The sequence below is a fragment of the Notolepis coatsorum genome (genome assembly GCF_963971535.1).
Source record: "Notolepis coatsorum genome assembly, chromosome: 9".
Lineage (NCBI taxonomy): Eukaryota > Metazoa > Chordata > Actinopteri > Aulopiformes > Paralepididae > Notolepis > Notolepis coatsorum.
The window spans coordinates 128,816,259-128,831,579 of NC_140173.1; the positions used below are offsets into that span (position 1 = coordinate 128,816,259).

General features: G+C 42.8%; 1 protein-coding gene across 8 annotated transcripts in view; it reads left to right on the forward strand.

Annotated features, from left to right (window-relative positions):
* The window catches only part of actn2b (actinin, alpha 2b), a gene marked incomplete at its 5' end in the record, with an annotated part of 61,445 nt that overhangs the window by 15,883 nt on the left and 30,241 nt on the right, over positions 1 to 15,321 (forward strand). For all 8 annotated transcript variants that reach the window (XM_084322258.1, XM_084322256.1, XM_084322257.1 and 5 more), the window contains 7 exons: positions 2,061 to 2,142; positions 3,178 to 3,263; positions 3,742 to 3,834; positions 4,137 to 4,367; positions 6,206 to 6,353; positions 6,779 to 6,929; positions 14,004 to 14,112. In XM_084322258.1, the coding sequence (XP_084178384.1) occupies positions 2,061 to 2,142; positions 3,178 to 3,263; positions 3,742 to 3,834; positions 4,137 to 4,367; positions 6,206 to 6,353; positions 6,779 to 6,929; positions 14,004 to 14,112 (900 nt within the window). The remainder of the gene's footprint in view (positions 1 to 2,060; positions 2,143 to 3,177; positions 3,264 to 3,741; positions 3,835 to 4,136; positions 4,368 to 6,205; positions 6,354 to 6,778; positions 6,930 to 14,003; positions 14,113 to 15,321) is intronic.

Sequence of the window (15,321 nt, forward strand, 5' to 3'; positions counted from 1 at the left end):
CGGTTGATTGGCTAGACGTGTGTCGGAGGAAGCACGTGATAGCCTCCACTCTCCCAGACCGACTGTGGGGGGTAAGTGCGCAGCGACCAGGAAGGGGATTGGGAATTGGCATAACGACTAACATTGGGATGGGAGAAAATCGGAGGAAAAAGGAGGGGGGAAAAGATATATAAAAAAAAAAAAAAAACGATAAGAGATGAAGCGTTGTCACTTTCACATGAGCACCTGAGGATCCCAATGAAGGGTTGTGTGCGATATTGTGGCATTCCGTCGACAATTGCGGCCCCGGTGGCGATCATAGCACAAGGGGGGAAAAGCGATAAAACCTGCTTTTTCTTAGAGTGGCTAGCCATTGGTGTCTATGGGGAGGATAACTTTCAAACAAATGGTCATCAGTTGAGATAGAAATGTCCAATTCCATTTATTATTATTACACACACACACACACACACACACACACACACACACACACACACACACACACACACACACACACACACACACACACACACACACACACACACACACACACACACACACACACACACACACACACACACACACACACACACACACACACACACACTCCTCCCCCCACTCTCTCTCTCTCTCTCTCTCTCTCTCTCTCTCTCTCTCTCTCTCTCTCTCTCTCTCTCTCTCTCTCCTGCTCTCTCCATCTCTCTTGTTTCATCTCTATGACACACACACGCCTGCTCAGCCGCACGTCTTCTTTCCACTGCTAATGAGCCCACCAGCAGACAGCAGCGTGGTGCAGTGGCCAGCGAGACAGCTGTTGAGTCTGGCTCCAGGTGAACACTACAGTAAGCCTGGAGTGTTATAGCTTGCTGAAATGGCTCACACACACACACACACACACACACACACACACACACACACACACACACACACACACACACACACACACACACACACACACACACACACGCACACACACACACACACGCACACACACACACACACACACGCACAGGCCCTGGGGCATCCTTCCATCAATCTGTCCATCACTCTCTATCCATTCATCCATCCGTTTGTCCTGCCCTGCCCTGGATCTGCATGCAGCTGGCCCTGTCCTGTAGCGTGGGCTTACCCCTGACCCCCACTCCACCAGGATTCAACAGAACAGTGGGACAGACAGACATAGGAACAGTGGGACAGACATAGTCACAGTGGGACAGACATAGTCACAGTGGGACAGACATAGTCACAGTGGGACAGACATAGAAACAGTGGGACAGACATAGGAACAGTAGGACAGACATAGTCACAGTGGGACAGACATAGAAACAGTAGGACAGACATACTGTAGGCACAGTGGGACAGACAGACCTAGGCACAGTGGGACAGGCAGACCTTGTCACAGTGGGACAGAGACAATAGCAGTGGCATGATCCCATTACCTCTACACTAAACACTCTCACTGACTCACTCATCCCTCATTAGCATCGAGTGGTTTACTGTCAGCTGTTGGCCTGATGCCCCCCTCCCATGTTTTCAAATACTGTGTATTTCTCACTTCTGATTCATGTTGTTTGAGAGAAGCAAGTGGAATGTTGTGCAGCTAGATTACAAACCCAAATAATCACTGTACGAAAAAAAAAGCTGCACGAATATGGTAAATGTCTGGCATCAATGGTTGCCAAATACTTACTGTCAAATTACAGTAAAATCAAATACATTTACAAATTACAACCTTTATTTAATGGTTAATATTTTGATAAAAGGTAATTTACTGTATTTTTATGGCATTTACACTTAAAGTAGAAAAACAAAAGTAATCTGTAAAATAATACAGTGAATTTCCTGTGAAAAAACATTTATTTTTTACAGTGTACCCTTCAGATACATAACTGCTGTAAAATGCCATGTAACAAATGGCAAATCTGTGATATGAAAGTAAATATTGAATATTTGGGGTGTATAACGTACCCAACGTAGTCATATTCAATGTTAAGGTGTACAGGAGAGGTCATCAGAGAGGCATCTGAAGTCCGCTGTTGCTGGGAAGTGATTGGAGTGTGACTGTATGTTTCCATATTTAGGATGATCCTCTGGGGAACTTGAACCTGGCATTCGACATCGCAGAGAAACACCTGGACATTCCCAGAATGCTCGACCCCGAAGGTAAGGGTTCATGATATAGTACCTGACATAGAATCGGGCACTAATTAGGAATGAAATCCTTTAGGTAATTCCTTCTCAGATGGAAATCTTAAATCAGTTGCTTTTGGAGCGATATTTACATCCTATTGTTAGGATGTTCTGTGAAAAGATACTGCATTTGTAGGAAAGTGATAACGGTGTAAACTGAAATGTATAAAAGATACAGTATTGTGAAAATGTAGTCAACATTTCTCTTTTGCCCCGCTCTCCGCTACACAGATATAGCCAGAGCAGGCAAACCTGACGACAGGACAATTATGACTTATGTATCCAGTTACTATCACACGTTTGCAGGGGTACAGAAGGTGAGGGGTCCACGTCCACGTTGTAGTCCAGCCGTGTTTAGCCTTCTGTTGTCTACTGTATGCTGCTGCCTCAGACTGCCTTCAGTTGGTACAAACATGAACCAAGTTGATGGCCGCAAATTAGGGATGTCCGATATTATCGGCCGACCGATATTATCGGCCGATATCGGCAGTAAAATGTGATATCGGAAAATATCGGTATCGGTAAAAAAAAAAACAATAATTTTTTTTTTGGGGGGAAACCCTGCATATATCGGTATCGGTTGATATCGGTATCGGTATCGGAAATTAAGAGTTGGACAATATCGGAATATCGGTATCGGTAAAAAAGCCAATATCGAGCATCCCTACCGCAAATTGCCTTGTTAGAATTCAAGATACATAAAAAGGTATCTCATAAAAAGTTTGACTTTTCCCCTTCAGTGCCAACTGAATGCTGCACTGTGGCCAGTTAGCCGTGTGTTTTGTGTAGAAACAGTGAAACACACATCTGGGACCAAATCATTCTCCCTATTTTAGAGTCGTTTAGAACGGGTTCTTCTTCTTAGGTGTTCCATGTGGATGTGGAGTTTCTTGTCTTTCCTCCTATTGTCCTCTTGACCCTTTCCCCTTCATCTCCCTTTCCCCTTCATCTCCCTTCCTCCCTTCCTCTCACCCTCTCCCTCTCTCTCCTTCCCTCTCAATACTCTAGATATCATCAACACCCCCAAGCCTGACGAGAGAGCTATTATGACCTATGTGTCATGCTTTTACCATGCCTTTGCTGGGGCAGAGCAGGTACAGAGAACAAACCTGTAGCATTACAGATGTGTGCCTTTGAGTGATTTGCATGTAATTATTATTATTATTATTTTTAAACAATTAGGCCTACCTATCTGCTGAATTCCATTGTGTTAGTATTTCTTATTGGAGTGTGCTAGCAAGGGTAGCAAAGTCACTTTTTCTATTGGTGGCTTTCTTGCCCACATGATCAGATTTTTAAGGTCATTATTTCTGCCTTTTTGGGAAAACCTGAATGTGATCATTATGACACTGTCGGTACACAATAACAAATAATCGGTTTTAGGAAAGTAATTTCTTGCGCCTGTACTCCCAACGTCAAGGTCATACGATTTTTATGAACTTTCTGGGGCATTCCTGCACAACGGCGCTTGTACAACGTTGTAATGCATAACACGGTTTTGCTCCAGTTCAACTCCAGCTAGACCTCTCTTCTCACCTCCTGTCATCTCCCCTTCCCTCCTTTCCTCCACAGGCAGAGACAGCTGCCAACAGGATTTGCAAGGTGCTGGGAGTGAACCAGGAGAATGAGAAAATGATGGAGGAATATGAAAGAATGGCCAGCGAGGTACAAATAAACATCATCTGAAGAGAAGAGAAATTATAACATGTGCATACATACATCCATACATCCATCCATACATCCATCCATACATACATACATCCATACATACATACATACATACATACATCCATACACCCAGAGAGGTGTACAGACTCTTGTCTCATGTACAAAGCCAATTTAGAACTGACACTTTTTGCATCACATAGTTAAAAGTCACAGTCCAGCTCAACCACTGAGCTGAACGGAATCCAATAGCAAACGACCCCCCCCCCCCCCTCCCCCTCTCTGCCTTGTACCCCCTATAGCTGCTGGAGTGGATCCGCCGCACCACGCCTTGGCTGGAGAACAGGACCCCGGAGAAGACCATGGCGGAGATGCAGAGGAAGCTGGAGGACTTCAGGGACTACAGGCGCATGCACAAGCCCCCGAAGGTGCAGGAGAAGTGCCAGCTGGAGATCAACTTCAACACCCTGCAGACCAAGCTGCGCATCAGCAACCGGCCCGCCTTCATGCCCTCCGAGGGGAAGATGGTGTCTGTAAGTCTGTCACTGATACTCCAAATTTCAATAAAATCGTTATTTATACTCGATAAATACACCGAGTAGTGAATTTACAGTGTCGTCGAGATGTTACATTCACAAGTGTCATAGTGCGTTAATAAATACAGAAACAGACAATCAGAATAATCTTTTTAAACACACTTAAAATAAATGCATTTAAAAATGTACAAAAAAAAATAGTTAATAATTTAAAAACAATTACATATTGTGGTGACCCAGGGGCGGCTGGGTGGCGCAGCGGACATTGCGCTCGTCACCAACGCAAGAGACACCGGGTTCGAATCCGGCTGTCGGCGTTGCCTCTGGCTTGGGCCGGCCGTCATACTAACTCAATTGGCAGAGTTAGCGGGTGGGAAGACGAAGGGTGGTAGTCTGGTCGTTGTGAACAGCGACTCCTACAGGTTGGTTGGGGCGCCTGCACAGCAAAGTCAGGAAAATGGCGGGGGCAGTGTGAGCCTCCTACACGTTACTCCTCGCCAAATGAGAGTCTGCGCTGGCAGGTGAAAAGATGTGACAGGCTGCCTCCACATGTATCGTAGGGGACATGTGATGCAAGGCTTCTATCCTCCCTACAACCGGCCAGTGGGGGGCATATGCGAGCAACGATCAGGACAGGGGAGGGAGAATTGGCACAAGAGGTAAATTGGGATGGGGAGAAAAATCACAGAAAAAAGGAGGAGAAAAAGTAGATAATAAAAATATATATATATTATGGTGACCTGATTGGTCATTAAGGTTCTAAACCGACCCATAGACACTAGAGTCTAGTGTCTAGTTTCAGAGTTTCCTGCAGGGTATTCCATGAGGTAGTAGTGGCAGAGAAGCCAAAAGCAGATCTACAGTTCAGTCACAAACTCCTGGCACAAACTCTGGGCACTTTAAGTGTAAGCCAATCACTGGATCAGGTTCAGTACAACTTCTAGGCACTCTAAGTGTAAGCCAATCACTGGATCGTGTACGACAGGGTCCAGTGGTCCATTCCAATAAAGAAGTAATATAATTTGGACATTCTCTAATTATGGCTTTATAAAGAAATAGATTCCAATGCAACTAACGTCTCTGCCAGAGAGGCCCACCCGACCTTATTATATAGGATACAATGGTGAGTACCATAACTATCACTGGTGATAAACCAAATAAACAAACTGCAACTTGTATAATACACACGATACATACTTATTTGATCTGTAAGTCTCATTCAAGCTTGTCGTCTTAAGTATCAACAGTGTTTGTGCTGAATAGGTCATTACAGATTATTTGCTGACACATTACTACCAATAGCGTTGTTAACATTTACAAAAATGAAATTTACTAAATGAACGTTTCCAAATGTAACCTATTCAATATCTATAGGCAGTATTTGCTCCATCGTGAATTGGTGTTTGCACAGTTTTCAGCAAAGCCATGTCTGTTTGCCTCCGTTCGCATCTTTCCATCGACTTTGTCAGCATTCGTTGTATTTGACCGTACTGTTAGTTTTAAGGTAAATGTTTGAGTTGCACCATTTTAAATTGGTCTTCAAATGACTTGAGGACTGATAAAAGATCAAAAGAGGATTGATAAGACACACATTCACACAAGTCTTTCACAGGAGCAAGACTAAATAGTACATTCAAAAAGACTCACTGTTCACTGCCTCCAAAGGGGTCATGTAAAATAAAACTAGGCACAGTAACTCCTTCACAGTATCACTATTCCTGCATCTGAACAATGTTGAAAGATGCTAAAAGATATTGTGTCATTTGCAGTATTTGCAAATCATTCTCTGTATGTTATCAGATGGCTTGATGAACCGATGCTATGTCTGTGTGCAGGACATCGCTACGGCCTGGCAGGGCCTGGAGCAGGCAGAGAAGGGCTATGAGGAGTGGCTCCTCATCGAGATCCGTAGGCTGGAGAGGCTTGACCACCTGGCCGAAAAGTTCCGCCAAAAAGCCACCAACCACGAGAACTGGGCTAGCGGTGGGTTACGCCTATTCTTGTTTGTTTATCTTTCTGCGTAAGCTTCCTGTTTTGCAATTATCTCCATCTCTCTGATGATCGCTCTGCCTTTCTGTCCATTTCCTGCCGAATTTCTACGAAGGTTCTACGAAAGTGAAATATGCCTTTAAGGGTTTACCTCGGCTCTCTTGTTTGTTGACATGCATCCTTAATGCGATCAGATATATTATCTAATCCTTCCAATGAGATGATCCTACAGTCTACTACAGCCATGCCAGCAGAAAGGCAATGTTTAATACTAGCTTAACTCACAACCCAGCTCATGTTCCTCTCATGTTCTTTAAACCTCTTCCTTTTGTCCTTCTGTGTATGTGTGTGTGTGTGTGTGTGTGTGTGTGTGTGTGTGTGTGTGTGTGTGTGTGTGTGTGTGTGTGCATACTATTCAGGTAAAGACGTGATCCTCTCCCAGACGGACTATGAAACTGCCACGCTGATAGAGATTCGAGCGTTGCTTCGGAAACACGAGGCCTTCGAGAGCGATCTGGCCGCCCACCAGGACAGAGTGGAGCAGATCGCTGCCATTGCACAGGAGCTTAAGTATGTACTGTTTACGCGTAATGTTTGACCTTTTCATTTCCTTTGTCATTTAATGTCCCCCTGTTGTCACAGGGCAACACCGGCAAGGGATCAAAGAGCAGATTAAATTTTACGATTAAGTTTAAGATATACTGTACACACTCGCTGAAATACAGTACAGACTATAAGCTCAAGTTGTGATACTGCTTTTATATGATAGATCTCTCTTTCTTGGTACTTGGGATGATGGAGACAGACAGAAAACCATGCAGAGTAGTGTGAGCAAGGACACAAAGGCTGTGTCTGAAGCCCCAAAGGTCTTTTCAGTACGGAGGTTCAGTAGTCTTAACTTTATGATGGTTGAGTAGCCATTTTCTTTTGGTACTCCTTCAGTACCCTTAAAATCGCTGTGTGTCTTCCAGGTTTTATTGAGTATGCTTAGCATGGTTACTTTCAGGAAGTGGATTTATATTTTATTTCCAAAAAAATTACTTCACTGACATTCTCTACAACCAAAACAATCATGGAATTTAAACCCCCATGCAGAGAATGCGCCCAACTGTTTACTTATGTCTGTTCATCACAAATGATGTAACGCCCAAATAAGTTAGATGGTGCATATTGCTTCTGTAGGAGCTGATTACCTACTGGGTGAACCTACTGAACAGTAGGAGCTGACTATACTGGGTGAACCTACTGAACAGTAGTCTATAAGCTAGAGTACAGGTGAGACATGGCCTATAGACCTCTCACTATAGACCTCTCACTATAGACCTCTCACTAGAGACCTCTCACTATAGACCTCTCACTATAGACCTCTCACTATAGACCTCTCACTAGAGACCTCTCACTATAGACCTCTCACTATAGACCTCTCACTATAGACCTCTCACTAGAGACCTCTCACTATAGACCTCTCACTATAGATCTCTCACTATAGACCTCTCACTATAGACCTCTCACTAGAGACCTCTCACTATAGACCTCTCACTATAGACCTCTCACTATAGACCTCTCACTAGAGACCTCTCACTATAGACCTCTCACTATAGACCTCTCACTATAGACCTCTCACTATAGACCTCTCACTATAGAGACCTCTGACTATAGACCTCTCACTATAGACCTCTCACTAGAGACCTCTCACTATAGACCTCTCACTATAGACCTCTCACTATAGAGACCTCTCACTATAGACCTCTCACTATAGACCTCTCACTATAGACCTCTCACTATAGAGACCTCTGACTATAGACCTCTCACTATAGACCTCTCACTAGAGACCTCTCACTATAGACCTCTCACTATAGACCTCTCACTATAGAGACCTCTCACTATAGACCTCTCACTATAGACCTCTCACTATAGACCTCTCACTAGAGACCTCTCACTATAGACCTCTCTCTATAGACCTCTCACTAGAGACCTCTCACTATAGACCTCTCACTATAGACCTCTCACAGGTGATGTATTTTCTGGCCGCTCCTAAGTCTTCAGTCTTTGCTGCAGCTAATAGGAAAATTAATGGACTGTTAATAGATCGTCCCTAGATTCGTCTGTGGTTCATGCAGCTGTGGTCCTGTGAACAAAGCTTTCTCTAAAAGCAATTTGGCTTTTACAAATTGGAACGTTAACTAAACATAAAATCCTTTGGTGAAACGCAATTTTCCCATTAACCCCAAATGCAGCATCAAGGACAAAATGACGGAAAACGGAAAAGGAAAAGACTGTTCATACGTATCTGCGACAGGTGGAAACAATGACATGACCGCATGAGAGGTCTATTGGTCGTGGGGATGAACATGAACATCCCATTAAAATAATGTAGATCAGCAATAGCTGTAGTGTGCCATGAGAATAAGTGGGATTAACTGCTGGCATGGAACAATATGATTTCCTTTACGAATGCATCAAATTCACTACCTTAATCATACACTTCTTTGGCGTACCAGCATTTCTCCTGACATGATTTGATTGCAGAGAGAAACCTTAATGATTTGTAAAGAAACTCAAAGTGTTAAGAGCGATGCACTGCTCTGTTGTGCCACCTAGACTCATTACATCAACACTGTGATTATTGTATTGTAAATTAGGGCTATTTTATTTTACTGAACTATTTTATTGCACTGCACTACTGTTCTATTTTACTCTTTTTATTACTGTCTATTTCAAAACTGAATCAAACCGTAAACAAAGAGGCCTAGTATTGGGATGTTAGATCCTAATGTGAAAAACTGTGTGATGTGCCTTACCTTGTCCACTTTGCTGCTATCTCATTTTATATGTCTGTTTTATATGTCTGCACTTTATGCTCATTTTATGCCTGTCCTTTTTACTGCTGTGAAGCACTTTGAGCTGCAATTTCTGTATGAAAGGTAAAGTTATTATTATTATCCCAAATTTAAATGTGTTTTGGAAATAGAGCCTTTTTACCGGCTTAAATACACATACAATTCTAATTTCACCCACAACACGTAAAGACTGTTTGTTGAGCAATATTATATGAATAACTCATCTTTCAAAATGTCAGATTCAAATGTCACCTTCACATTCTCTGTCTTTAAATCAGTCTAATTAGGTGAACAATCATAGAAAGTGTTGACTGGTTAACACGCTGAACGACTCTTCCAGTCAATACTGTCAATCACTGCCAGCTGTCCATCATTACCTAATCAGACTGGGATTGGTCACAGACTACTTCCTGTTTCATATTAATTGACTCTCTGGAGGCTGCTACAGTTACGGCTCACTGGCACCATGACTGCTTTGATCCTCGCCAGGTAAGAACTGATTTAATGTTAGACTGTTTTCTTAAGTTCTAGTTATTTCTAATCTTTGATGTTTTTAAACATTCATGACATTCCATGAGTTTGATTCTTGCATTTTTTTGTTCTTAATAGGTGCCTCCTTGTTTTGCTAGTGGGCCAGAATGCACTCTGCTTTGTTATCCCTGGAAAAGGTAATTTGCTGCACAACTAAAATATATACCGCTACACTAATGTGCTTTATCAATTTCCAGATATATCAGTTTACTTAAAGCTTAACACTGTTTCCTTTAGGTTGGACACAACATGCTCAACCCCATGAGCCAACTAAAGAGGATGATTTAACTCTACACTTGTCATGGGAAGAAGATGACTCTCATTCAGCTGATTCTGATACTGGGTCTGAGGCTTATTCACACTTGCCATGGGAAGAAGATGATTCTCATTCAGCTGACTCTGATACTGAGTTTGATGATTATCCACACTTGCCATCGGAAGATCATTCTCATTCAGCTGAATCTGGGGGTTCTGTTCCAGGCTCCTCTGGTGTGTCTTTGAGTAGTGCCGCTTCTGACTGGGGTCCTGGGGAAACTTCACCTATGATCACTGATATCGCCACTGATCCTCGTACAGCTGAGATGCATTGTGATGATGATCTACCACAGCCAGGTGAGCTGACTCATTTTGAGTCTTCCTTTGAAGGTGCTCATAATGAGGAGGAATCTGTGGAACGAGGTTTCATTCCACCACCTCCATGCCCCCGTGGACCTCCATGCCCCATGTATCTACGAGCGAAGGCTGCACCTCATGAACGAGGACCTGCACTGCCCGCTAATCTGAAGCCTGAGGAAAAGGACGCCAGTCAACCTGATTCTCTGGAGCTAATGTGGATCCCAGGGCCACCGCGGCCACCGATTTACCCAGAGTACCATCCTGGTACCTTCACACACTACGAGTCCGACTACAACCATGGTACCGACTACTGGAAAGAAGTGCACTATGAACGTTCCGATCATCCTCTTGCTGCTCCATCCCATCTGGATGTCCAAACTTACGACCCCTCTCTGAGCTCAGGATATAACCAGGAACCGCAGCAGAAGCATGACAACCCAACTTATCCTTCACCTGGACTCGTCTACATGCCACCTGGGAGACGGATGAAAGGCGGCTCAAAGTAGGCTTGATTTTTATGACTTTCGTAATACTTTTTCACTTGCTGTTTTGACTTGTAACCATACTGAACTGAACCATACTGATCCCTCTTTTTCTCTCCATTAGGTGAAGATGCTACAACCACTTGAAGCTGCAGTTTTCAAATAAAACTCTTGATCCTTGCCAACACTCTGAATTGTGGCTATTTCTTGGTTTACTTTAGAATATAGTTTTACAGGTACAACGGGTCGGCAAATAGGTATTTTCATATTGGGATTTTGTGCCACCCACTGACGGTTGGTTCAAGTTCCTCACCTACACAATGGGACATACTACCTACTCTATGCTTTTAGAACCTACTGGTCGGTCAAATAGGCTCCTTCTGTCCAGTAGGGATCTTTGCTCTCTACCGGGTGTCATGGAAATGTCGTCTTGCATTGTAGCAATAAATATCTGCAATTAATGGTTAGGTGTTTAATTTAGTTACTAAACTCATTTATTGCTACCATTTCTCCAGGGAATGACTTGCCTCAAACATGAGATTGCAAATTGGTCTCTAAATTACATATGAATTTACTTGGCTCATTGACTTCACAAGCTGGTAAGATGTAGTTTTTCAGTCACAAATGCAGGCTGTTGTACTCCTGTCCCACATTGTCGTTACACCTGTCATAGTTCCTATAGTCAGATTCACCCATTGGCTGAGAGTACCTGGATTCTTTATTTGAATTGATGTAAAGGCATATTTTTTATTGTCCATTGGCAGGGTGTGATGCTGCAAAGCCTCACCTAGACTCTGGTAGTCGGCTCTCTGCCAATGGTTTACAACATGGCAGTGCCAGAGTAAACATCATTGTAGTTGATAAACCTATGGTTTAACGCCCCCACACAGCTAATCTCTTGGTTACATCAATATTGTTCTGTCGGAACGGTCTTTGTATATTTGATGTTTGCTATCGACCATCTCAAAAGGTTGTGTTTATGAGAAGTATTTAAAACGTTTGGTATTTGGTGAAACGTCTGGCCAGAGACGACCCCTTTTTCACTACCGCCAACCGTCTGTCTCTGGGGAAGGAGAATCCCAATGCGTAATATATAATTTTTAAAGAGACTAGTCATAGCTGTAGAAACTGAATTATAATGTTTTGATAACTTTTAACAGATTGCAGAATGGGTACAGCTCAATACAAACCAACAACTGCTAAGAGGATGCAGACCAGACTTTGGTTCCCTGATTAAAGATGCAAATTCTATACTTGCACAAACCACAACATGGTTTCAGATTAATAGGCTTTCATTAAATATTAAATCTAATTATGATTTTCAGAAATAAAAACAAAATATTAAAAATGGGACTCTAAATTACATATGAATGATATTGAAATTAGAGCGGCCGGTTAGCGCAGCGGACTATGCGTCTGTCTACCGCTGCAGATACGCTAGTATCGAGTCCGGCTGTCAGCGGTCCCTCCGGCTTGGGCGGTCGTCATACTGACACAATTGTCAGCGGGTGGGAAGCCGGTGGGTGGTATTCTGGTCGTTGTAAACAGCGACTCCTACAGGTCGGTCAGGGCGCCTGCACAGCGAGGGAAGGAACTGGGTAAGGTAGTGTGATCCTCCCACGCGTTACACTTCCCCGGTGAGAGTCCTCGCTGTCGGGTGAAAAGAGGCTGCTGTCTCCATGTATCGGAGGAAGCATCTCATAGACTTCAGGGCTCCCTAGACCGACCAGTGGGGGGCACATGCACGCAACGACCAGGAAGGGGAGGGGGGAATTGGCATAACGACAAAATTGGGATGGGAGAAAAATACAGAAAAATAGGAGGAGAAAATGGATCAAAAAATAAATGATATTGAAATTAAACGGGTGTCTCATGCTAAATTCTTAGGTGTCATTGTTGATGAAGGCCTTACATGGAAAAATCATTGAGCTAGTTTGCAGAAGTTATGAAATCATATGGCATTATTAGAAGGATTTCTTCACTTATGAATCGCTCCTGTCTTTTGACACTTTATTATAGATTTATATACTCATATTTATCGTATTGTAATATTATTTGGGCCAGTACTTTTCCTACTTCTCTTCATACACCTTTTATATTGCAAAATAAATTCACAAGGCCATTACTTCTAATCACCTTGAACCATCTGCTCCTTTTTAAGCAACTTAAAATACTATCAATCTTTATCAATGTATACCAGATATGTATTTTTATGTTTAACTGCTAATTTAGATTTATTTCCTATTTTCCATATTTTTTTCGTATCAAACTCCAGTATTCATTCATATCCAACAAGGCAATCTAATAATATTCATCGTAATTTCTTCTGCACAACATTAGGTCAGTTCAGTATAATATTTAGAGGTCCTACAATTTGGAATTCAAAACCCTCCATAATAAAAATAAATTTCTCATCTATTTCATCACTCAAATCCAAGCTTAAATATACATTGTTAAATTAATAGCTTCACTCTCATAAAACCATTAATGTCACTTTGTTTTACAGTTTCATGTTAATTTATTTTGACTAATTATTAATGTTTATTTTAATTTTATTATTATTACTTTGATTATTATTATTATTATCTTAATATTATGAAAATAGTTTTTATGAACTTATTTCACTTTACTTTTTGTGTTTTTTTTAATCCAATGATTTAATGAGTTGAGGTCCCGTATAGGCCCATCTGGGTCTCTTGCCTCTACTCAGCACTTACACTTTCTGTCATGGTCAATGTTTCGATTTTTTTTACTGTTTTGCGGAAATTGTGAGAAATAAATAAATAAATAAAAATACATTCGTCTTGTTTACATCAGGGTCCTCCATTTTCAAATCAATACATACCTTTTTTTCCCCAGGGCCAGTGCATATTAATCAACATCTTCAGTTTCCATGTAAATGTGCCAGAATTAGCTAATGAGCTAGTTTTCATCTAAAGTTGAAGGGACATGTGCAGGTGGAGGGGCGTCTTGCTCCACTCATGGCAGGAATGAAGTGTTACTACATTTTGTAGCCTGGACAGCAGCACTTGCAGACTTTGTCCACTAGGATGCAGGTGTAGGCGTCTCTTGAGTGGCCTTCTAGTTTAATTCACAACTGCAAATATACTGGCTGTCCAAAAACACAACCCTTTACCCCTTCTTGCAACACTAAATGTAGTCCATTCCTTCTGCAGTGAGCTGGACTACCATGATGTTGCTGCTGTCAACCAGCGCTGCCAGAGCATCTGTGACTTGTGGGACCAGCTGGGCACCCTGACGCAGAAGAGGAGAGAGGCCCTGGAGGTGACACTGCAAGTCTAGGATTATGGGCACGGTGCACCAAGGCACAAAAGCTGGAACTAGCTTTTGAATGGCACGGAGCACACATCATGCCAATTCAACATGAAATAAGATTCACAGAAAGCTCAGTTTATCATGAAGCCACAGCCTGCTATTCAGTGAGGCCGTGTAACATTATGCTGTGCTAGTACTGTCCACAAGAGGGCGCTAAAGTTCTATCCGGAAATTCCTTGAATGTCATTAAGTTGTGAAATCTGAAATAATAATTGTGAGCTGTACTTTTAAAAGTATTTAAATGTAAAAGTATTTGTAGATGAGGACTGAGCAGTGGAGACACAATTGATACATGAGAGGTACGTAGGTAATTGGATTCTTTCTAAGCTCCCCGACCCAGATAAAGAGGTTAGAATAGGGTGTTGGGGAGGGGATGAGAAGGGACATAGATACGCAGCGAGCCTTTCCACGATGGGTCTGGCAACGAGCCTGCTAGCCACTTCCTCTGAGCCCCTCTGATCCTCGCCGGGCGGTCCAGACCTGCAAATGTGTGAGGGCCCGGGAACAGGGGCCTAGGATTAGCCTGACTGACAGGAACAGGGGCCTGCTAGCTGTACCGTACCTCTACGTCCCCATTCTAATCCGTCCTGGACCACCATGCTAAACTTGTGTGTGTGTGGGGGGGGGGGGGGGGGGGGGGGGGGTCAGACAGGCCATAACAATGTGATGCATCCTGGGATTAGCCAAGACTACTAAATGTAGGCTAAGTCACCAGTCAGCCATCCAATGGGAGACGGGGGGTATGGTGCATGTTCAGATTGCACGGGTGGAGTGTTTCGGGACATAATTGATGGAAATGCAGCCAAATTGTAATTGCATATTTCACTCCTATGTTTGACCCGATATGATGATTATCCCTCCAATCAGGTGACCTTAGTCCTTGGCAGGGGCGTTATGCAAGCCAAAACATGGATGGGCACAATTAGGAGGGGGATACAAAAGAAAATCTCTCTCTCTCTCTCCCTTACTCTCCTTTGCAATCTTGTATAACTTCACATAAAAAGACGATATATCCACAAGGCAAATTAATTTAGAACATAGATAATAAAGCCACAGATGAAAGGAACATCCTGCCAACATGGTGACAGCTGTATTTTCAAACACAATGCATAGGAAGCAGCATGGGTACAGATGCGACTGTGTTGACATCGCAGCGTC